The sequence below is a fragment of the Macaca nemestrina genome, chromosome 6, assembly GCF_043159975.1.
Source record: "Macaca nemestrina isolate mMacNem1 chromosome 6, mMacNem.hap1, whole genome shotgun sequence".
NCBI classification, from domain to species: domain Eukaryota; kingdom Metazoa; phylum Chordata; class Mammalia; order Primates; family Cercopithecidae; genus Macaca; species Macaca nemestrina.
The window spans coordinates 69027707-69054830 of NC_092130.1; the positions used below are offsets into that span (position 1 = coordinate 69027707).

The following is a 27124-nucleotide window of genomic DNA, read 5'->3' on the forward strand; positions in this document are numbered from 1 at the left end:
TTTGTAAGGGATATGTGTCGATAACCATCAATTGGATTAAAAAAAGAGCTTTGGTAAAGAATAATGTTTTCTTACTCTATTAAAGTCAATAATTAATAATCTTATAACAGAATATTATTCCTACTCTATTAAGACATTTTGGCAGTAACCTGTGAAATAGATTTTTGTAAATATTTGAACCTTGGTAATTATAGATTTTATGCATTAAAATGTTCTTATCTGTAAATTTGTATAAATTCATGAGTAAATACAATTTTATCTGGAAAATGAAAAGGAATCAATCTTATCTTCATCAGTTTAAGTACAGTCTTACCTTCTTTTCTTCCCTGTTTCTTTATTACGCCCTAAGCTTTGTCTATCAGAAAGTCATCTTACTGGGGAGCAGGTGAAGGAAAGAATGAAACTCAGCATGAGTTTGTAAATTACTTCCTCCAGGGTTGTAAAATGGCAGAATCTTAGAACATTTTGGTTATTATTAATATAGTATATATAAATAAGAATAAAATAAAGCATTCTGCACACACAAGCTTTAGGGACATATGGCTTCATGGCCTTTAAAGGATACTTCAATTTCTTACCATTGCAAGTAGATTTTTTTTTTTTTTTTGCATATATGTACAACTATATCTACAAGCATCTCCTTGTAAACAGTTTGAACACATCAATGATAAAAAGTAAAATGTTGTAAAACTTATGGGAACATGTCTTTTAGCACTGCCTAATATTAGCTAAGCAGTAGTTCAAAGGAATTACTGCCTTGTGAAGAAATCCAAAGGATGTAGGATGGCTAGGTTTTCAAAGCAAAAACAATTTGCTACTATTCACTTCAAATATGTGCCACTGGTTGCTGAAAATGTATGTTTTTAAGTGTTATGTTGTGTTTACTTGCAAAATTTAACTCATCGGTATTAGGTATCCATTACATGCCGTAGAAGACACTATTATTTTCATAAAGCAGTCACATGCATTGAAGTTAGAATTACCAACTGGTATATATGTATTTTTTTTGCACCTCAAAAACAGAATCACTATAGTACATATCATGCTTCCACACCTTCCTTGCTGAAGGACAAAGTACATAAAATGCCGGTGTTTGACTTCCAGATCTGAAGGAAGCTGGTTTAGTACTCTGGCAGGATCACATCTTGCTGTGGAACGTCAAAGCCCACAGCAGAGCTTCCTTGCCCTTCCCTGGGAGCTGCTACTTCCTCCACAGTCTTCAGCTTCTCCTCTGCTAGGCCCTTCTCTAGTTCCAGGTCAGCCACCTTTATCCCATCCTCCACTGCCTTGGGCACCATCCTGGGGGCCTCTTCAGCATTTATATCTGAACCTTTAACTTTCTCTAAGGCTTGCACCTTCATCAGCTCAGCCTGTGCCCCCTTAACTGCGGCTTGGGCCCCATCGCTTTGAATTTTCTCTCCTTCTGGAATAGCTTTCATGTCCTCGTTGCCGTCTTGGATTGGAGAAGGGTCTCGGCTAGCCTTGTGGCTCTCCTGGATGTTGCCATGGCTGCTGCTGGCACTTCCCAGCCGGGAAGAGGCCACCACAGCCTTCACCGCTGCCTGATTGGAAACAGAAGAGTGTCAAGTGTTACCTCTGCTTTAACACCCCAAATCAGAGCTCAACCCCAGCTTTGCATTTAGGGATTCTATTTTATAGGTTAGTTTTAAAGTTTTCAAAGTACCTTATTCCTACATGTTTGCCAAAATAAAATTTGGAGAATGAACAGTAAAACCTCTTTAATCTCTAATTAAATACAAATTAGTGTATTTAACCGTCTGGACAACTGAAAGCCTGAGTACGTGTGTTTACCTGTGACTAACCAATCTTTGAAAATTTTAAACTGTGTTTCCTAGTGTATTTGTTTTACGGAACACTAGTTCTGTGGATGTTAGTAGTTTTTACCATATGGATGTCATCATGGGGATACAAGAGTTCCATAATCAAACTAGCTTGAGAAATCCTAGGTTAAGTCAATACTATTTAATTTGGGGTATTTATAATTAATGTGACCATGGAACCTTTCAGATTTGTTTACTCTGTATCAGACTGTAAGCAATGGCGGCATAGGACCCTAACTCTGACTCCTAGCTGCTCTCTGAGATCCTCTACTTACATAGTTAGTCCTAAACACAGTTATGTAATAGAAAAGCTCCTAATCTCTATTCCATAGGTACTATATAAAATGATAAGTAATTTACTATATCACTTAATTTTTAAAATTTTTGTCAAGTAAATTATTTATCTATATTAGTAAATATAGTTTCAAAAATTGTTTCCCAAGTTTTACATATTCTGAAAGAAAACAATTTTCTGAATATCAGTTTTTCCTGAACAATGCTGTTTAAGCAGTACACTTTAATTAGATGAGAAGCAGCAATAATATATTTGGTATGTAAATATCAACCTAAAACAAATTCCCTTTATTAATCATGAATTCCTTATAAGAGTATAAGAAAACTTAAGTAGCTTTGTGTCAGCCTTATTGGAATTTCAAAGCAGGATTTGCCCTGGTGCCTTAAGAAATAAATAATAGTATTAGATGAAGAACGTTAGAACTATTATTGATAGATCAAGAGGAGATAATTTTTTTGAAAACAAAACCAAAATATATGCTATCTTACCTTAAGCTTACGCCGAGCATTGAATTCTTGAAGCTTCTTTTGAGCGGTATCCATGTGTACAAAATTGGCTGCTTTACCTGTGACCCACGGATGCTGGAGAGCTTGAAAGGTAGTCAGCCGTTTCTTTGGATCCAAAACAATTAATTTTCTGACCTGAAATAATAAAGAACCATAAACTTAGTGAGGTTTTTATGATGACCTGGACTTGCACTCAGCTTACAAACTTGCAGGTCTTATTCTATTTCCCAGCAGTACCACTAAATACATGTTAGAAAAAAATTGTTTAAGTCCTACTGTAGGTAGGAATGGCTTCAGGTAGCAGTAGCTGAGGGAGTCTGAGAAGACAGGGCCATATACCCCCAAAGTAGCAGACGGCTTTCCAACAGAAGTCAAGAAACAGCTCCACCCTTGCCTGTGGACTGGAAGTTCTTTTAAGGCAGAACAAGCAAAATAATTCTGGGCTGCACTTCACAATCACCTAGAATTCAGAACTTAAAGTACATCTCTATGGTAACAGAATGGAATCATTCATGCACCATCATTCTTTCTGTGGGGATTAAATGGCAAACAACAGGGAGAGTATCCCAGCACTTACGGAATACTACCGTATGTTTCTATCTTGGGGTTTACAGTTCTTTCTAACCCCTTGAGGGTACTTGAAGGACTAAGCCTAGAATTTAAACATCATTTTATAATCCAGGAAGTCAGTGGCTTGAGGGCATGATTTGCTTAAAGAATGGAATTCAATCAATGGCAGCCCATTCTTGGAGGTTTACTACTGCTTGTGAGGATGGGCAGTCAATAAATTGCCAGGAAGGTCAACAAATAAAATAATCCACAATCCTGGGCTTAGTAGGGGTGACCTGATATGATGTAGAGACTATTGGGAGTCAGGAAGTGCATTCAAGCCCTGGTTATGCCGCTCGCTACTTTTGTGACCCTAGATATAGACAAACATATGAATTGCCTGTGGACACCCCCTCAGGCCCTTTCCTTACAGAATCTTATTTCCACTTTAATTCCTTTGTAATTGCTTCTTAGATGCATATATAAGGTTTTCAAAACTCATGTCATCTTTTAGTAGCCTTATCATTTGGAACTAATAGTGCCAATTCATAAATGAGGGGAGGAGGGAAGCTCAGAAAGAGTTAGTGACTTGCCTCAGGTCAGACAATTTGGAATTGATGGAGCCTGTATTTAAACTCAGGTCTGTGTATGTCAGAGTGCATCTTGTGGCCACTACACCATGACGTCTCCAAGGCGGTCACTCTCTCTGTACCTTGGCCTGCTCACGTGTAAAATAAGGAGCTTTGAGTGGTTGTAAGTCTCAGGTCTTTTCTACCTCTAATTACCTAAGGAGACGTGAACACAGGCTAAGGAAATCAGGTGGCAAGGCAAATGAGGAATAAATACTATCTGGTTCTCTGTTCACTTCCTTTCTGCAAAGAATGTGTTTCTGGGCTAGATTTGTAGTGGACAGAGACATGAGGCTTTTTAGGCTTAAAATCTGAGAGGACATGGAGGAAGGCAGGATGGTTAAAAGAAAGAAGGCATGGTAGTAAATAAAAATCTGATAGTAGTCATAGCTATCATCTGTTGAACAGGGCTATTAATAATTTCATGTAAATGAGACCTAATCCTTACAACATTTTTGACAATTAGGTATTTTCTTTTTATTTTTGAATCATTTTTCTCCTCTCCCTCATCATTACTATCTTCCTCATGAAAATGCAAAGAATTTATTGAAAGTCAATGTGCACCAAAAATTTATATACACCATTGCTAATCTTTACATTTGAAGATATTGATAACAATCCTAACTGAATTGTTAGGAAACTTTCTGAAGGTCAGAATCACACTCAAAACCTCGCCATTACCCTGTGGTACCCCTTACATCCAATTCCCCAACTCCTCAGCACTTAGTCTCTGCCAATGACACAACAGATGTGGGTTTTTTTTAGTAAGTATACATTTATGGAGCTCAAGGATTCTTCCAGTTCTGAAGTTTTAAGTAGTGATAAACTAACATGGGATCTAGCTGAAGGAACATCAAAGCTAACCCTCTTATTCACTTAATATTTATTAAGGGTGAAAAGAAATGGAAGGAAGGCTAAATAAGAGTACTATTACTAAGTTAGTTGATATTAGTTACTTAACATAGATTATGTTCCTTAATTCTCACAACAACCTAGAGATAGGTACAATTATCCTAGATGAGAAAACTAAAGCATGGCAAGGTTAGATCATGAGCCCAAGGTTACACTTCCAGGACATGACAAAGGGGGCACTTAAATCCAGGTGTGTCAGACTCTAAAACTTCATGGGGTACTTCCGGATCCATTGTTTCATCCAATGAACATTTACTGAGTCTGTACTATATGCCCATGTGGTTCTGAGGTCTGGGTACACATGCTTTGTCCTGCCTCAGAGCTTAAAATCTAATTAGGGAGGACCATTAAATATATACATGATGACTGTTATGAACTGGGGAGTGCAGGGGGTAAAGGAAGATTTTGGCAGAAGGAACCAACTGTAGGCAGGAGGGACTGAAGGGGAAGGCCAACCATGCCTCTCAAGGGATCTCTAGTGGCAGCTGGGGCTTGAGAATAAGAGTTACCTGGGTGGGTGGGTGGGTGTGTGTGTGTGTGTGTGTATGGGTGTATGTGTAATGGAGGAGAAGGTGGGGAGGAAGAAAGAGAGAACATTACAGAGCAGAAGAAAGAGCCATGGCAATATCCTGAGATATGCTGATGATAAACTAGAAATGTGGTGCACTAGACTGAAGAGTGAGCAAAGGAGAGAGATGTGAAGTGAGTGATGGCACAGGAGAGACTGGCAGGCCCCAGACCAGGCAGCATCATGTAGATCTTGTTATGGGTTTTGGATTTTATCCTAAGATTCTTAAAGCAGGACAAGGACATGATGTGATTTATTTATAAGACCATCCCTTTGAATCCTGTGCAGACTGTATTTGAGAAAGACATGAGAAGAGGCAGGCAAATCAGATAGGAGGTTGGGGCAGTGGTCCAGGGGAGAGAACTGGATGGATTCAAGGGATGTTTGGGAGCATGAGGTATGACTTGAGGAAGGAGTTGCAATGACATATCTATATATCACACATCACACACACTGACTTTCTCTTCCCAGTCATGCTGGAAAAGCCATGAGCCTTAGGGAGTCTGTTCCATGAAGGAACACAGAGGGTAAGGAAGAAATGCTTGAAGAAAAAAGAGCACTGGAAAGGGAGTCTGGAAAACTGGATCAGCCCTAATAATGTCTTTCTGCTGGGAAGCTGTGTGACCTTAGCAATCATTTCACCTCTCTGGTCTTTAGCATTCTCATCTTTAAAATGAGAGGAGGACTAGATGCCTCCTAAGAGGCATGTTGTACATCTAAGAGGCATGTTGTACATAATTGTCCACTTGTACATCTAGATGCCTCTTAGGAGGCATCTAGTCCTCTTGTACATCTAACCTTCTATGATTCAAAAGTCAGCTTTCGATTATGTCCGTGTGGTTTTTCTCTAGTGGATTGATGATAAATGTTTCAATCTCATGTTAGCATCCTCTTTATTTTATAAGCGATGAGTGACCTCCTCAGAAGGTATGGATTTCCTGAATGCAAACAAACGACTTAAGTTAAGTCAGTATTAACTTAAGTGAGAAGCAATGTAAAAACAAACAAACAAAATAAACTATTAACACAGTGGAACATTTTTATAATGCCAATGATACATAATGGGACTTATGTTACTATCAGGATTTTTAATAAATTTGAATGAAATTTCAGGAAGCAATATTGTTTTACTTGAAGTATATCTAGGCTAGGTGCAGTGGCTCACACCTGTAATCCCAGCACTTTGAGAGGCCAAAGTGGGAGAATTGCCTGAGGGCAAGAGTTTGAGACCAGCCTGGGCAACATAGCAAGACCCCATATTTACAAAAAAACATTTAAAAATTAGCCGGGTGTGGTGGCATGCACCTGTGTCCCAGCTACTCAGGAGGTTGAGGTGGGAGGACTGCTTAAGCCCAGGAGTTGGAGGCTACAGTGAACCATGATCATGCCATTACACTCCAGTCTGGGTGACAGTGAGACCTTGTCTCAAAAAAAAAAAAAAAAAAAAGAAATGAAGTATATCTAAATTCTAGGCAATTGCAAGCCATGTTAAAACAGAATTCTGTGTAAACTGTGTTTGAATTTATCCAGCACAGCTTTCTTCATAAGCAAGGTTTTAATACTTATCAGGTATTAAAAGCTCGTTAATACTGTAGTAATTGTAGTTTTTGATAATTCAACTAGTGAGGAGTCAAAAACATATCTAGTTTTTATTCTCTAAGGAAAATGTATTAATGAACTAATTTTATTAAAAATACTTTAAAATAGAAAGAAAACATGATATTAATAAAGGTAAAAATTTTAAAAATTGTACTGCCCATTAATTAGTTAAAAATAAATTTATTTCATTTTGTTTCATTTTGTTTTGGTTACACTTACCAAGTCCTTGGCATTTAGAGATACTTCATCCCACCAGGGGGAGATAAAGTAATATTCACAATTCAGAATTCTTCTGAACATGAACTGATCGCCTCTTTCATCATAGAATGGTTCAAATCCACAAAGTCTAGAGGAATAAAATATAGAGAATAAAATGTCTTTAAAAGCTCAAGTATATTTCATCAAATTTCTGTAGGAATTCAAGACTGTTCTTTTTCACAGCTTCCTACTATGGAAGCAAGTCTACTTAGCACGAGCATGCAATTGCCTTATTACAATTCACTATTGATAGTGTAAACACATAAGTCCTCAGGAAGTAGGAATTAATATAAAACCAACTTAGGATTTCTACAAAAAGCTATAATAATAATTATAATTATTGTATAATAATAATAATTTTTATAATTCTTATTACACAGAAGAACAAGAATAATAATAGCTAACATTACAGACATTATGCTAAAGCCTTTCCATGGACTTTTTGACAGGTATTGAGAAGACAGACAGACAGGCAGACAGAGATTGAACAGACTTCCAATTTAGTATGAAAGGGAAGAGCTGGGATTTTGAGAGTAAAGAAATTAAAAAGTGGAAAGAAGAAATTTTCACTTATTTTCATTCTGCCCTATTCTATGAAATCCTCCATAGAAATGAATAAAGCTTTATGATATTTCCATTCCATTCCAGTTTGGATTTCAGAGTGAACAAAGATAGGAGCTGAAACTATTGTCAGGGAATGACCTTAAAAGATGTTTAATATTAATATAGCCACCAGATGCAGCCAAAGAGATGAGCAGCCTCAATTTACCTTATTCTTTGTATCATTTTCTACTATGGAGTCAGCTTAAAAATGAATGGGAAAAATGGGATAAAAGGGACAGAGAACAATCTTGGGCATCTTAACAAGAGAGAAAGGAAAAGCGAGTTGTTTGGGACCACCAAGCGTCCACTGTTTATAGATGGGTGGAAGTTCTAAAATCAGTAGGGACCAAGAGGGAACTGCTTAAAAAAGCCCATGCCAGGGCATGTGTTGCATGTGTTGCATTTGAAAAAAAATGAGGGTGGGAGGGAGGATGAATAAAAGACATTTTCCCAAAGACTTCCCTCAAGCTGACCAGGTTGGTACACACCATGAATTTTTTTTTTTTTATACTTTATGTTCTAGCGTACATGTGCACAACATGCAGGTTTGTTACACATAGCATGAAAAATTAAAGTGCATCCTAATAAAATGAGTTTTTAGAACGAAGCAGTTTCGTATGTCCTTTTGCTCACAGAATGTCCCACTGGGAGAATTTTTGTCTCTTCCAGATATTCTGGAGCCAGTGAGAAAAATGCAAGGCCTGACAGTGCAGAGGCCTGGGCCAATGCATTCTCCCTTTCCCTACTGAACAGTCTGCACAGAGAATCCCACTCCCGACCTGCCTGTGGAAGAGCAGCCTAAGGTGAGATGGGACACATGTCCTCACCTTGACAATGGGAGAGTCTGGCCTTGCCTGCCCTGCCCTGCTCTCCACAACACTAGAAACCTTTGGCCTGTTGCAGTTAGTCATGGAGAATGAGCCAGCTTTCCAGACTTAGTGTAGGAGTTTCCTTATATTTCCCCTTCTGAAAATCTAGAGACAAAAATGACCAGTCAAGAGTTATAGTGTTCACATGCCCTTTCTCTCATTTCAGTCCTGTCAGTGACTTTGTGCTTTGGTGACAGAGGTAAAAGGTGTCAACTTCAAGCCTTAGGGCAGAACTGTAGTGTTCAAAGCTAAAGGAGAGAGTTTGAATCTCTGATGCTATCTGATTTCTGATCGGATCATAAGACCCAGTCCTGCAGCTTTTGCCTATAGGGGCAGAGGGTTTAGGTATAAAAGGTAAAGATACGAGAATTCCTGGGAGAAAAAATAGGATGGCCTTCATTTTCAGCCTAATAGCATTCTTAGAAATAGCAAGGCTATATCAATAGCCTGGTGGTGACAAGCTAGAACTCTTAAGAAGGAAAGAGTGGGCCGGGCGCGGTGGGTCACACCTGTAATCCCAGCACTTTGGGAGGCTGAGGCAGGTGGATCATGAGGTCAGGAGTTCGAGACCAGGCTGGCCAGCATGGTGAAACCCCATCTCTACTAAAAATACAAAAAAATTAGCCGGGCATGGTGGCGCGCGCCTGTAATCCCAGGTACTCGGGGGGCTGAGGCAGGGGAATCGCTTGAAACCAAGGCGCAGGTTGCAGTGAGTCAAGATTGTGCCACTGCACTCTAGCCTGGGCGACAGAGCAAGACTTCATCTCAAAACACACACACACACACACACACACACACACACAAAGAAGCAAAGAGTGAAGTTAAAATGCAGCAGTAGCCACAAGAAGAGGGACAAAAGAGGTAACAGAGTTCTTTACACTGATAGGAGGAATCCAATGTCTATTCATAGCTTTATTTAAAAAAAAAAAAAAAAGAGCCCCAGAGTTTATGTACGTACAGACAAATATCGGTAACACAAATGCCTCAACATTTGGAAGACAGAAGAAAGAATATGACTGAAGCTCATAATGTAGCTTCATTGTAAGATTTACTTTCCCAGGAAGCATTAACAAAATGGATCTTTAGTTCCATTTGGTTACTTTCCATACTCTACTCTGTCTGTCTCCAAGCCACTCTGGTGAAATGAGTGAGATGTTAGAGGTCATAGACTCAGGTGCTCAGCAGGCCACTAAGTGTACATTAAACCAATCCAATAAAGGAGATACAGAGATCCAGTGGCACAACCCACTAGAGAAAATGTGCCAGTCAACCTTGCCAGTGGGCTTCACCAATTATTAATGAACTACAGAGTAAATAAAACGTCCTCAGGCTTAGGGCCTGACATAAGTTAGCCAAAAACTAAAGAATATTAGTTGTAAGCAGCACTGTTATTTTCATTTTGAAGGCTACCACTCTTACTTTCAACTAAACCTATTAATTAATTACCTTAAGCTTATAAAGATAAAAGAAATATATAAAATAGTTTGTATAATTTGGTAATGGACTAGGGGATAGGACAGAATTTTAGAACTATCTTCAGGGTTACAATAAAATATTTCTCAAGTAATTATATTTTTCCCTTCATTTTCCCATGTCAGTGATATCATTAAGTATTATGTATTCCACATTCTAATTTTTCTGGGTAAATGTAACTTAATTTCCTACTTCCATCTCTCAAAGTTCTTTCATATCATTAATACTTAATGCCTCCCAGTACATTTCAACAATGTAACAATTGTTGGTATATTGGTACATAAATTGGGTATATTTCTACTTTAGGGGCAAACCTACGTTTTGGGGACAAAAACAGGATTCTTTACTTCTCCAAATTCCTCTCAAGCTTTTTTTTTTTTTGTTTTTGAGTCGGAGTTTCATTCTGTTGCCCAGGCTGGAGTGCAGTGGCGCAATCTCGGCTCACTGCAACTTCCGCCTCCTGGGTTCACACCATTCTCTTGCTTCAGCCTCCCGAGTAGCTGGGATTACAGGCGCCCACCACCATATCCTGCTAATTTTTTATATTTTTAGTAGAGACGGGGTTTCACCATGTTAGCCAGGATGGTCTCGATCTCCTGACCTTGTGATCCACCCGTCTTGGCCTCCTGAAGTGCTGGGATTACAGGTGTGAGCCACTGCACCCTGCCCCTCTCAAGCTTTTCTAAAGACACAAGGAATTGAGCACACAAAATATCTTTTTGTATTACATATTAGTGGGTGGCTATTTTATCAGTTGCTTGTTAAACCTTTTCATCTTGGATATCAACCATTGTGTATCAGGTGAACTTAGATTTTGCCAACGTGCCTGTGGGCCCTACCACAGTTAGCCCATTCCTAGTCCATATCACCAGGACATTGAATTTTTTTAAGATTACTATTAAAAACAACTTTAATTAAAAGCTTTCTGCTGTGGACTGAATTGTATTCCCCCCTCCAATCCCAAAATCCATATGTTGATGCCCCAGCTCCCAATGTGATAGTATTTGGAGATGGAACCCTTGGGAGGCAGTCAGGTTTAGATGAGGTCATGAGAGTGGGGTCTTCCTCATGGGATTAGTGCCCTCATAAGAAGAGACTCCACAGAGCTTGCTCTCTCTCCCCACCATGTGAGGACACCGTGAGAGGGTGGCCATCTGCAAGCCAGGAGAGGGAGGGTCCTCAGCAGAAGCTGACTGTGCTGACACTCTGGTCTTGGACTTCCAGCCCCCAAACTGTGAGAAAATAGCTTTCTGTTATTTAAGCCACCCAGTCTATATATTTTGTTATGTCAGCCCAGGTAGACTAATATACCTATTTTCAAACCCTTCAAAATTTCTCTAAATTTGAATATTATGCATTCCAACAACTAACTTTGTAGTACTCTCTAAATGGCAACTAAGTCTCCTTGTTTTGAACTAAACTCTTGAAAGCATCGATATCTTATTTTTCAGTTGTTCTACAGTATTCTTCCTTCAGACGCTCTTCTATTTGGTTGATTTTTTTTCATCACCACCTTCAGTTCCAAGATGTCTTTAGCAAATTTCATGAAACTCCTTCTTTCTTACTAGACAGGAGCTCAGGAATGGAGTTGGGGATACCAGAGGTTAAAATATTTCACTCATTTATTTTTCTCCCAAGAAATTTGTGTAGGGTGTTAAATTTAAGACCCTTGAAAACCTAACAGAAATAAGAAACAAAATTGATAGCTAAAATGCATTTAAAATATTTTTAAAATATTCCTGATAAGAAATATACCAGTTTGGAATTGCTTAAGAAATTAAATAGTCATTTGCCCTTTTAAAAGGAATAAGTCTAATAATTTTCTATGAGATGCAAATAAGTAAAATAAGAGCAAGTTTACACAGGTGGTCTTGGGCTCATATTCTTTACTATTGTCAAGTAATAAATTGTTTCCTAAATCTGCTGTACATTACATAGTGGATATAGACATAGGAAAGCCCTGGACAAGAATTCTGGTCTCAAGAAAATTACAAAATAAAAGGCAATGTTCATTTTCAGGAAATTCTATCACCAACTGCATTTAATATGTAACAGAAAATCACAAAAAGGCAAAAAGTAATCTTTACGGTTTTTATGAGAATTAGAGGTACCTAGAAAATGTCACAGAAAGGTAAACAGTTTCCATAAATATTGCTTTTCTTCACTTACAAGATGTAGGTGATTATTCCTACAGACCACATGTCCACCTCAGGTCCATAGGCACAACCTCTAAGAATTTCAGGTGCTGCAGAAAAAGTGAAAATTGTGTTAAATTAGAGCTTAGTCAACATTTATATTTTAATATCAAGCAATGGGAAAGAAATAAATTCATCAAAAAAGTTTCTGAACAGTTTTATAATCAATCTTCTCTCCCCAAACCACAGTATGAAGCTATAAATACTTATGTCTATTTTAGTAAGAGAGATTATAGTCTATCTGTGTTTGGGATGCATAAAATAACACTATTAACTTTAATATTCTATGTCAGAATATAATGATACTGCTCAAATCAAGTAGATAGAGCTATATCTCTGCTACAATAGACACAGTACTTCAAAGAGAGCTTTGTACATAGAAAAGAAAGAAAGTTAAGCATAAGAGGGGAGAAAAAAGTCACAATTATGCTGCCTTGAGATCTAGACCTGCTGGGAGCAGGGTGTGTCAGCAAGTGTGTGGGTCTGACAGTGTGCAGGGTGGAAACCAGCGCAGACGGTGAGGAGGGTTGACAAGTATCTAGTCTGGACAGTTGCAGCAGGAGCTAGGAGGTGCCCTGGCACATGTCCTGGCATTGAGAGATGCATGTAGGTCTCCAGAGAGCAGCTGATCCTAATCAGCTTGAGGTCATGAACTGAGAAAGGGGAACTTATCTGTGCACAGTGAGGCGGCTTGTATTAGTTCTGCCTGCTGCTGTGAAAAAGGAAGGCTTTCTCAGCCATAAAATAGTCCTGGTGTGGAGAATAGCAGTATCTTTTATATTTTTATTACCTTAGATTTGTGAAAATGGGTAATTAACTGGATCCAGGCACTTTCCCTGAATACTAACGGTGTTATTTGTTTGCCTATTTAACAACAGAAGAAAAGGGGAAGTGACAGCCCCACCATCTATGGAGAAATAGAGCTCAGGCCTGTTGTCCAGAGTGGCCTTTCTTGATTTTGAACACAAGTGCTGTAGGTGCCAGCAGCGTTCTCGAAGAAGGAGCTTCTTGATTAATGCTGATGGCTGCCTGAGGAAGGCCTTGGGGGTGAGGACACCACAACATTCTCTGGGATGGGGGTTGGAATGCAAGTAAACAGGATTCTCTGTCCATGCTGACTGGAAATGTCAACATTCAGTGTTGCCTATCAAGATGAGCTCTGGGGCCAGGCGTGGTGGCTCACACCTGTAATTCTAGCACTTTGGGAGGCCGAGGCAGGTGGATCACCTGAGGTCAGGAGTTTGAGTCCAGCCTGGCCAACATGGTGAAACCCTGTCTCTACTAAAAATACAAAAAAAATTAGCCAGGCATGGTGGTAGGTGCCTGTAATCCCAGCTACTCAGAAGGCTGAGGAAGGAGAACAGCTTGAACCCAGGAGGAAGAGGTTGCAGTAAGCAGAAATGGCACCACTGCACTCCAACCTAGGTAACAGAACAAGACTCTATCTCAAAGAAAGAAAAAAGTAAAGAAAGAAAGAAAAAAAGTGAGCTCTGGAAGGAGGCTATCCTCATGGGACTCTGGATTTACCATACAGGAAGGAATACTGTGGGTGTTCCACTGACCTATTCCCATACTATCCCTTAACTCTCATCATGTTCCAATTAGAGGTTTCTTTTCCCTGAGTAGAAGCTGGGTTACATAAAATATGAGGCATCTTCAAAAAGTTCATGGAAAATGCATATTATAAAAAAAATTATGCATGAAACTCACAATTTTTTGTACCAAAATAAACTTGTACTAACTTGTCATAACATGTCCAAACAGGATCTAGTTTGAGACACTAAAAAGGCGAAGACTTCAGTTTGAAAAGAGCCTCTATCTGAGCAACATGAATTCTGCTAAAACTGAAGCAAGAACAAACATCAAATTTATGGTAAAGCTTGGGTGGAAGAATGGCAAAATCATTGAGGCTTTATAAAAAGTTTGTGGGGACAATGTTCTAAAGAAATTAACATTATACAAGAGAATAACTCATTTTAAGAAGGGATAAGACAATGTTGAAGATGAAGCCCATAGTGGCAGATCATTCACATCAATTTTTGAGAAAAAAAATTAATCTTGCTCATGGCCTAATTGAAGAGGACTGGCAACAGCAGAAGCAATAGCCAACACCACAGACATCTCAGTGAGTTCAGCTTACACAATTCTGACTGAAAAATTAAAAGTTGAGCAAAGTTTCCACTCGATGGATGACAACACTGTTGCACCCAGATCAGATGCAGACAAAAATAGAGCTTTCAATGGAAATTTTAAACAAGTGGGATTGAAATCCTGAACCGATTCTTCAAAGAATTATAACAGGACATAAAACATGGCTTTACCAGTATAATCCTGAAGACAAGGCACAATCAAAGCAATGGCTACCAAGAGGTGGAAGTGGTCCATCTAAGCAAAAGCAGATTGGTAAAGAGCAAGGGTCATGGCAATGGTTTATTTGGATGCTCAAGGCATTTTGTCTGTTGACTTTCTGGAGGGCCAAAGAAAAATAACATGCATTTCATATGAGACTGTTTTGAGAGAGTTAGCCAAAGCTGTAGCAACAAAATTCCCAGGACACATTCACCAGAGAATCCTTTTCCACCACAAAAATGCTCATGCTCATTCCTCTTATCAAACAAGGACAATTTGGTGAGACTTTCAATAGAAAATAATCAGGCATCTACCTTACAGTAGTAACTTGGTTCCTTCTGACTTCTTTTTGTTTCCTTATCTTAAAATCTCTATAAGGAACACTTATTGTTTTTTCAGTTAATAATGTAAAAAGACTGCATTGACATGGTTAAATTCCCAGGATCCTCAGTTCTCTAGGGATAGACTAAATGGCTGGTGTTATCACTTACAAAAGTGTCTTGACCTTGATGCAGTTTATGTTGAGAAATAAAGTTTATATTTTTTCATCACTTTTCACCATTTTCTGACAAACTTTTTGAAGTGCCCCCTACATGAGATAAAGAGCCTGTACAGTGAAAGGAAGGTGTGCATTCTAGCACGCTACACAGCAATTCAGCAAGACGCATCCTTTAAGGAACTGTATCTGCAGCCAAAAAGCTTTATTTAATCTACAGGTGAATTATTCCTAGAAAATTTTTCTTTTAAGGTTTAATTAACAAAATTAAGAAACAGGCATGGCTGATGCCAACTATCATCGTTCACTCTGTCAGGTTAGCTTTCATTCTCTGGAGCAACCTGTACCCCACAGAAAGTGTCTTTGAGCCCAACAGCCCTGACAGTGAACTTACATTTGTAAAGGGGAACTCAGATTATGCTGCCATTGCAGGAGGGCTGCTATTGCCTATTTTTGTCTCTGGGAGCTGTTCCAGTCAAGGGGCCGAATGCACACATATTGAGCATGCATATTCAACATGCGTTAGTCCTTCTCCATGCAGGTCTTCACATCAGTGAATCTTATCCTGTCTGAAATGCTATCAAGCCCCACATTGACATTTAAACATAAATATAGAAATATTTTGGGAGAGTCTTTTACATTTTCTGGATCTTGGTTTTTTACCTCTAAACTGTAAATGAATCCAAATAGCTGATTTCCAACTTAACTTTGAGTTTTAACCTGCTACCCATTATATTATTAGTAAAGGATGTGTTACTGATCATTTAACAAGAAGAGAGAACAAAAACAAGCATTCTAACCTGTAGACCTGTTCCTTTTCTCATTTCTTCTGCTATAACAGCTACTGTGCATGCTGCCCTGTAGGGACTCATCCTGTTGGCTCCAGTGAAATCAACCCTACCACCCTGGGCAGACCAGAGACAGACACATACTGGCAAGGGTCAGGTGTTTTCTCTAGGCATTGCTAATAGCTCCCAGCGAAAGAACTCTAAGGAAAATGAATAGTGTGCCACAAACTGCTTTTTGGATCCACTTTACAGGGACTTTCATACCTGACATGTCAAGTTCTGACCTATCTGTCACAGCACTGGGTGCAACCTTACTCTCCAAAGGCAATTTATTTCTTTGTGAAGCATTGTACTGCAATGTGAGTAAACTTGCCACATTAAAAGTTAAATATCCCACAGTGAAGATAACAGACAAAAGGAATAAAAAGTGTTTATGCCATCCATAATAAATTTATCTTAAAAATAATTGTTTTTAAAATAACTTATTTTGAAAATCATAAAAAATTGGGGTGAAACACAGTCAAAATACCTAGACACAATTAGATATCATTTTCAATAACTTTCAAATATATATATATATAATTTTTTTTTTTGAGACGGAGTTTCACTATTGTTGCCCAGACAAGAGCCTAATGGCATGATCTCAGCTCACTGCAACCTGCAACCTCCGCCTCCCAGGTTCAAGCGCTTCTCATGCCTCAGCCTCCTGAGTAGCTGGGATTACAGGTGCCTGCCACCATGCCCAGCTAATTTTTTGTGGTTGTTGTTGAGACGGAGTCTCACTCTTTGTCACCCAGGCTGGAGTACAGTAGCATGATCTTGGCTCTCTGCAACCTCTGCCTCCAGGGTTCAAGCAATTCTCTGCCTCCGCCTCCTGAGTAGCTGGGATTATAGGCGCGCGCCACCACGCCCAGCTAATGTTCGTATTTTTAATAGAGATGGGGTTTCACCATGTTGTTCAGGCTGGGCTCAAACTCCTGACCTTGTGATTTGCCTGCCTCGGCCTCCCAAAGTACTGGAATTACAGGTGTGAGCCACCGTACCCAGCCTAATATTTTAAATTACTAGTTAATATGGCATTGACTTTGTTCAGAACCAGTAGAACACACTCAAGTAATCTAGATAGGCCCTTACCAAGAGCCAGAAGATTTTTTATAATAAAGTTCAGGCTCTAGCACCCCAGCTTCAAGTCTCCTAAGTATTAAATGTCCTTGCAGGTAATGCTACTAATCTGTGATCTCCTTAGGGTGAGAAAGTTGGCTACTTTCAATTTAGTTCAAGAAAAAACATCAATTAATATATCTTTTAATGGTATAAGCACTCTGGCTGTCCTTCATATCTTTTCTCACCTCATTATCAAACCAAACAAAATAGAAGAAGAAAATCATTTTAAGGTATAAAACAGTTTTTGTGATATTTTTATTTTTATTCCAGTAGTTTTGGGAGAAAAGGAGGTGTTTGGTTACATGGAAAATTTCTTTAGTGGGGAATTCTGAGATTTTGGTGCACCCATCACTTGAGCATTGTACACTGTACCCAGTGTGTAGTCTTTTATCCCTCATCCCCCTCTCACCCTTTCCCCTGAGTCCCCAAAGTCCATTTCTATCATATGTATGCCTTTGCATCCAAATAGCTTATCTCCCACTTCTGAGGGAGAACATTTGATGTTTTGTTTTCCATTCCTGAGTGACTTCACTTAGAATAATGGTCTCCAGTTCCATCCAGGTTGCTGCAAATGTCATTATTTCACTCCTTTTTATGGCTGAATAGTATTCCATGGTGTGTGTGTGTGTGTGTGTGTGTGTGTGTGTGTGTGTATCACATTTTCTTTACCAACTCATTGATTGATAAGCATTTGTATAAGTTTCTTTTTCACATGACTTGTTTTCCTCTGAGTAGTTACCCAGTAGTGGGATTGCTGGATCAAATAGTAGTTCTACTTTTAGTTCTTTAAGGAATCTCCACACTGTTTTTCATAGTGGTTGTACTAGTTTACATTCCCACCAACAGCATAGAAGTATTCCCTTTTTACCACATCCACACCAACATGTATTATTTTTTGATTTTTTGATTATGGCCATTCTTGCATGAGTAAGGTGGCATTGCATTGTGGTGTTGACTTGCAATTCCCTGATCATTAGTGATGTTGGGCATTTTTTTCATATGTTTGTTAGTCATTTGTATATCTTTTTTTGAGAATTGTCGATTCATGTCCTTAGCCCATTTTCTCTTGCTGATTTGTATGAGTTCCTTGTAGATTCTGGATATGAGCCTTTTGTCAGATGTATAGATTGTGAAGATTTTCTCCCACTCTGTGGATTGTCTGTTTACTCTGCTGATTGTTTCTTTTGCTGTGCAGGAGCTTTTTAGTTTAATTAAGTCCCATCTATTTATCTTTGTTTTTGTTGCATTTGTTTTTGGGTTCTTGGTCATGAAGTCTTTGCCTAAGCCCAAAGACTTAGGGTTTTTTTATGGGAGGGTTTTTTCTGATTTATCTTCTATAATTTTTATGGTGTTAGGTCTTAGATTTAAGTCCTTGTTCCATCTTGAGTTGATTTTTGTATGAGGTGAGGGATGAGGATCCAGTTTCATTCTTATACATGTGGCTTGCCAATTATCCCATCACCATTTGTCGAATAGGGTATCCTTTCCCCACTTTGTTTTTGTTTGCTTTGTCAAAGATCAGTGGTTGTAAGTATTTAGCTTTATTTCTGGTTCTCTATTCTGTTGCATCGAACTATGTGCCTATTTTTATACCACTACCATGTTGTTTTGGTGACTATGGCCTTATAGTATAAAGTCAGGTAATGTGATGCCTCCAGATTTGTTCTTTTTGCTTAGTCTTGCTTTGGCTATGCAGGCTCTTTTGTGGTTCCATATGAATTTTAGAATAGTTTTTTCTGACTCTATGATAAATGATGGTGGTATTTTCATGGGAATTGTATTGAATTTGTAGATTGCTTTGGGCAGTATGGTCATTTTCACAATATTGATTCTACTCATCCATGAGCATGGGATATGTTTCCATTTGTTTGTGTCATCTATAATTTCCTTCAGCAGTGTTTTATAGAATTCCTTGTAGAGGTCTTTCATGTCCTTGGTTAGGTTTGTCCCTAATTATTTTAATTTTTCGCAGCTATTGTAAAAGGGGTTGAATTCTTTATTTGATTCTCATCTTGGTTGCTGTTGGTGTATAGCAGAGCTACTGATTTGTGTACATTAATTTTATATCCTGAAATTTTGCTTAATTCATTTATCAGATCTAGGAGCTTTCTGCAGGAGTCTTTAGGGTTTTGTATGTATGCAATGATATCATCAGCAGACTGACAGTTTGACTTCCTTATTAGCTATTTGGATGCCTTTTATTTCTTTCTCTTATCTGATTGCTCTGGCTAGGACTTCCAGTACTATGTTGAATAGAAGTGGTGAGAGTGGGCATCTTTGTCCTGCTCCAGTTCTCAGGGGGAATGCGTTCAACTTTCCCCCATTCAGTATTATGTTACCTTTGGGTTTGTCATAGATGGGTCTTACTAAATAAAGGTACGACCCTTCTATGCTGATTTTGCTGATGGTTTTAATCATAAAGCGTTGCTGGATTTTGTCAGATGCCTTTTCTGGGTCTATTGAGATGATCATGTGATTTTTGTTTTTAATTCTATTTATATGATGTATCATATTTATTGACTTGCATATGTTAAACCATCCCTGCATCCCTGGTATGAAACCCACTTGGTCATGGCGGATTATCTTTTTGATATGCTGTTGAATTTGGTTCGCTGGTATTTTGTTAAGGATTTTTGCTTCTGTATTCATCAGGAATACTGATCTATAGTTTTCTTTTTGGTTATGTCCTTTCCTGGTTTTGGTAATAGGGTGATTTCATAGAATGATTTAGGGAGGATTCCCTCTTTATCTTTTGGAATAGTGTCAATAGGATTGGTCCCAATTCTTCTTTGAATGTTTGATAGAATTCAGCTGTGAATCCATCTGGTCTTGGACTTTTTTGTTGGCAATTTCTAAAATTACCATTTCAATCTTGCTCTTCTTATTGGTCTGTTCAGAGTTTCTATTTCTTCCTGGTTTAATCTAAGAGGGTGGTATATTTCCAGGAATTTATCCATCTCCTGTAGGTTTTCTAGTTTATGCACATAAAGGTGTTCACAGTAGCCCTGAACGAGTTTTTGCATTTCTGTGGTATTAGTTGTAATATCTCCGTTTTGTTTCTAATTGAGCTTATTTGGATCTTCTCTCTTCTTTTCTTCGTCAATCTTGCTAATGGTCTTTTTTTCTTTATATATTATTTTAAAGAACCAGCTTTTAGTTTCATTTATTTTTTGTAATTTTTTTGGTTTGTTTCCATTTCATTTAGCCCTGCTCTAATCTTAGTTATTTATTTTCTTCTGCTGGGTTTGGGTTGGGTTTGTTCTTGTTTCTCTAGTTCCTTGAGGTTTGACCTTAGATTGTCTATTTGTGCTCTTTCAGACTTTTTGATGTAGGGATTTAAGGCTATGAATTTTCCTCTTAGCACTGCCTTAAGTGCAACCCAGACTGATCCTTAGGCAACATCACCATTAGTAGGCTAGAGAGAAGAAAAGGAACATTTATTATTTACAGAAATTCAAACAGTAGAGGAAGTTCCACAGGACAGAATTAGGAATTGTGAGTGGATGTTGCAAGGCACAGATTTCTGGCTCAATATACAGGACAATATACTAACAACTAAAGCTGTCAGCAATAGTGGGGTCTATCTCCTTCGTTTGGGAGTGTTCACAAAAGCTGACTGACTCATCACTCAGGATCCAAGGCTATCAGCAAGGAAAGAGAAGGAAGACTCCTGTTAAGTTTTTTATATCACCCATTAGATACATAGTATGTGGTATTAAATAATATCACCAGAAAACTGTCTATGTATTCTATACATGTAAACTAAGTTGAGGATTATGGCAACCACTTACTTAAATCAAAGTTAACCAAATATATTTTGGCTTGAGATGGTTGATAAAATCGAATCTCAAGAGATTGTCCCCAGTGTCCTCTCCTGACTTCTCATGTTCTCTTTGAGTTTAGATACAGTATTTTAATGTAATGGTAAATCCTTAACTTCTGGATCCCTAGACTATAAATCATTTTCGATGCCCACTTCCATAGAATACACAGCTCTTAAGATTATTTCCTTTGTCTTGACTTTAGATAACCTTATGACTATGTGCCTGGGTGTTGATCTTTACACGATACATTTCCCAGGTGTTCTTTGAGCTTCCTGTACTTGGATGTCTGGATCTCTACCAAGACCAGGGAAGTTTTCCTCAATTATTCCCACAAATATGTTTTCCAAACTTTTAGATTTTTCTTCTTCCTTAGAAACACCCATTATTTTTAGGTTTGGTCATTTAACACAATCCCAAACCTCTTGGAGGCTTTTTGCATTTTTTAGAAATTTTTTTTCTTCTTTACTGAATCGGGTTAATTCAAAAACTTTGTCTTCGAGCTCTGAAGTTCTTTCTTCTGCTTGTTCAGGTCTATAGATGAGACTTTCCAGTGCATTTTGCATTTCTCTAAGTGTGTCCATCATTTCCAGAAGTTGTGAATGTTTTTTATTTATGCAATTTCCCTGAAGATTTTCCCCTTCATATCTCATATCATTTTTTTTATTTCATTTAATTGGACTTCACCTTTCTCTGTTGCCTCCTTGATTAGCTTGATTATTGACCTTCTGAATTTTTTTTCTGTCAATTCAGGGATTTCTTTTTGGTTTGAATCCATTGCCGGTAAGCTAGGGGGATCTTTTGGGAGTGTGAAAGAACCTTGTTTTGTCATATTACCAGAACTGTTTTTCTGGTTCTTTCTCATTTGGGTAGACTATGTCAGAGGGAAGATCTGGGGCTAAAAGGCTGCTGTTCAGATTCTTTTGTCCCACACTATATTCCCTAATGCTGTGCTCTCCCCCTTCCTCTAGAGATGTGGCTTCCTGAGAGGCAAACTGCAGTGCTTGTTATTAATCTTCTGGATCTAGCCACCCAGTGGAGCTACCGCAGTCTGGGCTGGTAGTGGGGAATGTCTACACAGAGTCTTGTGATGTAAACCATCTTCAGGTCTCTCAGCCATGTATAGCAGCACCTGCTCCAGTGGAGGTGGCAAGAAAGTGAAATGGACTCTGTGAGGGTCCTTAGTTGTAGATTTGTTTATTGCAGTAGTTTTGTGTTGGCTGGCCTCCTACCAGGAGGTGGCACTTTCAAGAGAGCATCAGCTGTGGTAGTATAGGGAGGATCAGCTGGTAGGTAGGGCCCTAGAGCTCCCAAGAGGTTATGTCCTTTGTCTTCAGAGTTTTTAGACTGTCTCCTGGGGCCTGCAGGAAAAATTTGCTTCCTACATAGGGTCTGTGGATTCTCTCCCATTTGTATATATTCTTTTGAGCATTGTCTATTCATGCCCTTTGCCCACTTTTTTTCTTGCTGATTTGTAAAACAGTTTTTAAAAATGCATTTTAAAAGACTTAGAATCATCACCTTTTCTGAATTAGTAAATAATCATTTATTGATTTTTCTGTCTGTGTTACAAGTGAATCCAATCTGTCTACCACGTCCTAAAATTATCTTACTATTCATGTTATTGCTCATAAAACACTAAATGATACCGAGCTCCCACAAAACCTCATACTCCAGTCTTCAATGCAGAATAATTTTGGTAAAGGGTCTTAGAATTCCCAAGATGCCAGACTTCCTTTTTAAAAAAGAAAGTTAAACTAAATATAAAAATTATACAAAAATTCAAACCTTATATATTATATATTCATTAACATACCATCTAGGTCAAGTGTGATTTTTTAAAAAAATAAGATGATGGCACCACTGAAACATTTAGAGACTGAGTATCCCTCTAGAGATTAGGATGAATTTCACTTTATCAAATAAAATCATTGTAACTAGTTTTCAAAATGATCCTAAAATAAAAAGCATCAGATATGGCCTAGGGCTTACTTACAGGGACCATTGGTGCTAAACTTGCCTTCTTTTCTTAAATCTCTAAGAGAAAAATTAAAAGGGATGATTTTGGTCATTGACTGTACTTTCATTTTGTCAATGCCCTAGATGAGCTTTATGATTCTTTCTTACTTACTGAGTTAAAACTACAGAGTGGCACTCTTCATCAGAAGACCTTTCACACTATTAGTAACTCTTTTGGAAAAAATTTGAGGGAGACTAAGGTGAATGAAGTCAACTGGTTCGTTCATTCACTCATTAAAGAAATCATCAAATATTTATTAAGCACCTGCTGTGTGATGGGCCAACTATGCTTGGGGGTGCTAGGGGAATAATGAGGGGGTTAAAGAGAACAAGTTTCTGTCATCTAGGAGCTTACAGTTGGGTGGAAGATGTAGACATTAATCAAAAACATCAAAGGAAGAAATGCAAAGTGATAACTGGAAATGCTTGGAGGGAGAATAGTTTTAGTAGGGGGTTGGCCTGGTCACAGAGGTCAGGGAATGTGACTGGAGCAACCAAAGTTTGAACTGAGATGTAGAGGATCTACAGAAGTTAATTAGGCAAATGGGGAAGAAGCTGAAGGAAAACAGAAGAGAGTTGCAAGTGGAAAAAAGTTATGCAAAGACCCTGTGGCAGGAAGGAGCAAGGGGCACTGGAGGAACTGAAAGAAGCCAACATGGCTGGAGCATGGCTCAGGTATCCAGCCATGCCTAGGTGGGATGAGCAATGCCTGTGAGACAGGTAGAGGCCAGAATGCAGATCCAGTAGGTCAGGGGTCTTGTTTGTTTCAAAATTCTCTCCATTCTTTCTGTTTCAGCAATTCAAAACATATGGGAAAAGATCTATTTACATCTGAAAGCCTGAACCTGACTTTCCAGAATTATTGTCCCTATTAGAGCTGGAGAGAAAACACTGGGATTTTTTTTTTTTTCTTTTTTTGTTTGCTATAGAGGCTTGTCTTGAATTCAGAGTTTTCTGGGAGCCGCAAAAACCCACTGTATCTTGAGCCCAGCATCTAGAGTCTCTCTAAATTGTGCCTCTGGGAAGGAAGAGGGAGGAGAGAGAAGAGTGAAGGGTGGACGGGATTTATCTAGGGAGGCAGAAAAGCAGTGTGAGGAAATTCTCTGCGTCTGTCCTTTTCCTAGCTTGGCCTAGGAACCCAGAGGAGAAGAATGCACTTGAGGCAGCTGCCTATGGGTGGCAGCAGTGCCCACAGTTGGGCAGACTCCACACTGGGTGCTTTTCTCAGCATCTGTACTTTGTGCGGTCCTTTGTTTAGCTGTCATCCACATTTGCTAAGAAAGGAGCACAACCTGTTTAAAACGTGGTGCAATTTTTGATTTGATAAAAAGATAATGCCCCAGTTCAGGAGACTAAGTGCAGTGACAAAGGTGCAGATGAGACTGAAATAGACCTGAGACTTCCAGAGGGGGTTGCCTCTGGCTAGAAGCAGCCTTGTCAGCTTACTACAGTGAACCTCAGAACATTCTCAATTCTATGCGTATCATGCTCTGAAAGGTTGAGAAGGACTGAGAAAGTATTTGGGGCTTCTGTCATTTTAGTTTTCTGTGACTTGAGAGTGGAGCGAGAAAAGAAAAAGTTAGGTGTTTTGAAACACAAGTGATATACTTTATGTTCTAACTCACTCTTTCCTTTCTCCAGGGCTCTTGATTTGCTGCATGGCAATTATCAGTCAATCCAACTCCCACTTCATGTTTTTCATTTAAGCTGTTAAAATAGTCTTCCTTACCACAAGAATTATATTATTTTCTCTTTGTATAAATCTTATAAATGAGTGAAAATAGTCTGTTTATTTTCCTCATCTTTGTTTTTTATTTTTAAAATAATATCCTGAAGAGAAAATCAAATATTTGAGAACACCTAGTGCTTTCAAAAAAGGAAAAAAAAAATACAACTTATTTTTATTGCCCTGTGAAATTTGCTTTTCTGTGAAATTCCATCGAGCCTTCCTAACTTGATGTCATTGCCATTTTATCCAACTCTGAATCAGACCGAGTCTCCAGGTCACTTCAGAGTTTTGATAGATGCCAGCAAAGTAGTATTAACTGTTGAAAAGCTACCTTTCAATTTTTGTGGGATGAAGTAGGATAAAATAAATAAACCCATCTCATCCTGATATCAAAGTTACATAAAAATCTCTTCAGTAGATGGAGGTGCAAAGATAAAGTAGTGGACTTAGAATTTAAAGTGTCTCGTGTCAAGTGTGAAAAATGTTACGAGGTGGGTGCATTGTTTGAACTAAGGAGTTCGAGACCAGTCTGGGCAACATGGTGAAACCCTGTCTCTACTAAAATACAAAAAATTAGGCCAGTGTGGCAGCGTGTGCCTGTAGTCCCAGCTCCTCAGGAGGCTGAGGCAGGATAATTGCTTGAACCCGGGAGGTGGAGGATGCAGTGAGCCAAGATCACACCACTGCACTCCAGCATGTGTGACAAAAGAAAAGAAAAGAAAAGAAAAACATCATGTTTTTCTCTAACGGATAGATATAAACCTTGTCACTGATGATTATCAATAATAATTCTTGCAAAACTTATTTTTATTTTATGCATATTCTTTCTGTAATAACATTTTAAAGTGGAACATTTTGTGGGTGTTCTGGTCCAAAATAAGACATTTTAAGCAAATCTTCTACCCACTTGCTATCAATCACCTCTTCCTTTTGACCTCTTTTCCTCCCATCATCCCACCCCCACATATATAATAATAGAGTTGAATCCTCACAGAGCTGTGAATTCTCTGGCACAGTTGGTTCTGTTCTCCAAGTAGTGTCTTCCATAGAAATGGGCATCAAAAATGATTTACGGTCTGGAGACTCAGAAGTTAAGGATTACCGTTACATTAAAAGGTGGTCTCGGGCACCTGTAGTTCCAGCTACTTGGGAGGCTGAGGCAGGAGAATGGCCTGAACCCAGGAGGCGGAGCTTGCAGTGACAGTGAGCCGAGATTAAGCCACTGCACTCCAGCCTGGGTGATAGAGTGAGACTCTGTCTCAAAAAACAAACAAACAAACAAAAAAAAAAAACTGTCTCTAAACTCAAAGAGAACATGAGAAGTCAGGAGAGGACATTGGGGACAATCTCTTGAGATTCAACTTTATCAGCCATCATAAGTCAAAATATATTTGGTTAACTTTGATTTAAGTAAGTGGTTGCCATAATCCTCAACTTAGTTTACATGTATAGAGTATATAGACAGTTTTTGGTGATATTATTTAATACCACACAATATGTATCTAATGGGTGATATAAAACTTAACAGGAGTCTTCCTTCTCTTTCCTTGCTGATAGCCTTGGATCCTGAGTGATGAGTCAATCAGCTTTTGTGAACACTCCCAAACGAAGGAGATAGCCCCTACTACTGCTGACAGCTTTAGTTGTTAGAATGTTGTCTTGTATATTGAGCCAGAAATCTGTGCCTTGCAACAACCACTCACAATTCCTAATTCTGCCCTGTAGAGCTTCCTCTACTATTTGAATTTCTGTAAATAATACATGTTCCTTCTTTTCTCTCTGGCCTACTCATGGTGGTGTTGCCAAAGCATCAGTCTGGGTTGTCTCCTTTTCTGCCTTGGGGATACCTGATAGTCTCATGACTTGAAATACCATCTATATGCTGGTAACACCCATATTTATATCAGTAGGCAAGTTGACATGTGGACCATATATTCCCTTCTGCCCACATGTCACTTCCACTTGGATATCTAACAGGCATGTAGAAATTAACAAGTCCCAAGCCTGATGCTCCAATGTCTTCCCATCTCAGTAAATGTTAACTCCATTCCTTCAGTTGTTAGTTATCCCCTCTCCTACCTACTATTTTCTCCCCTTGTCATTGCATTCCAATCAACCAACTAACTTTCTTGGTGGACCCTAAAGACACCTGGTGTGTTCTTGCCTCAGGATAAGTGTGCCCCATCCCCTTCACCTGGAACATTCTTTCCCTAGATATGTACGTGGTTTGTTCTCTTTCTCTCAAATTTTTGCTTACATATTCCATTCTAACACAAAGCCTTCCTTAATTACCCTGTTTAAAGTGTAACCCAGGCTCCTTTTCCAACTTTATATTATAATTTCTATGGGAAATTATCACCTCTTTCTGTATATTTTACATGTGTATTGTCATTTCTCCCACTAAAATGTATTACAGTATACTTAAGGAAGAGTTCTTTTGGTCTGGTTTTTACTGCTATAT

General features: G+C 38.6%; 1 protein-coding gene across 1 annotated transcript in view; it reads right to left on the reverse strand.

Moving 5' to 3' along the window:
* Positions 1 to 967: 967 nt before the first annotated feature.
* Positions 968 to 27124, reverse strand: part of LOC105471123 (calcium/calmodulin dependent protein kinase IV) — a 254313-nt gene continuing 228156 nt past the window's right edge. The window contains exons 8-11 of the mRNA XM_011723486.2: positions 12272 to 12347; positions 7119 to 7245; positions 2625 to 2777; positions 968 to 1562 (exon numbers count right to left, since the gene is read on the reverse strand). Coding sequence (XP_011721788.1) covers positions 1122 to 1562; positions 2625 to 2777; positions 7119 to 7245; positions 12272 to 12347 — 797 coding nt within the window. The 3' untranslated portion in view covers positions 968 to 1121. The remainder of the gene's footprint in view (positions 1563 to 2624; positions 2778 to 7118; positions 7246 to 12271; positions 12348 to 27124) is intronic.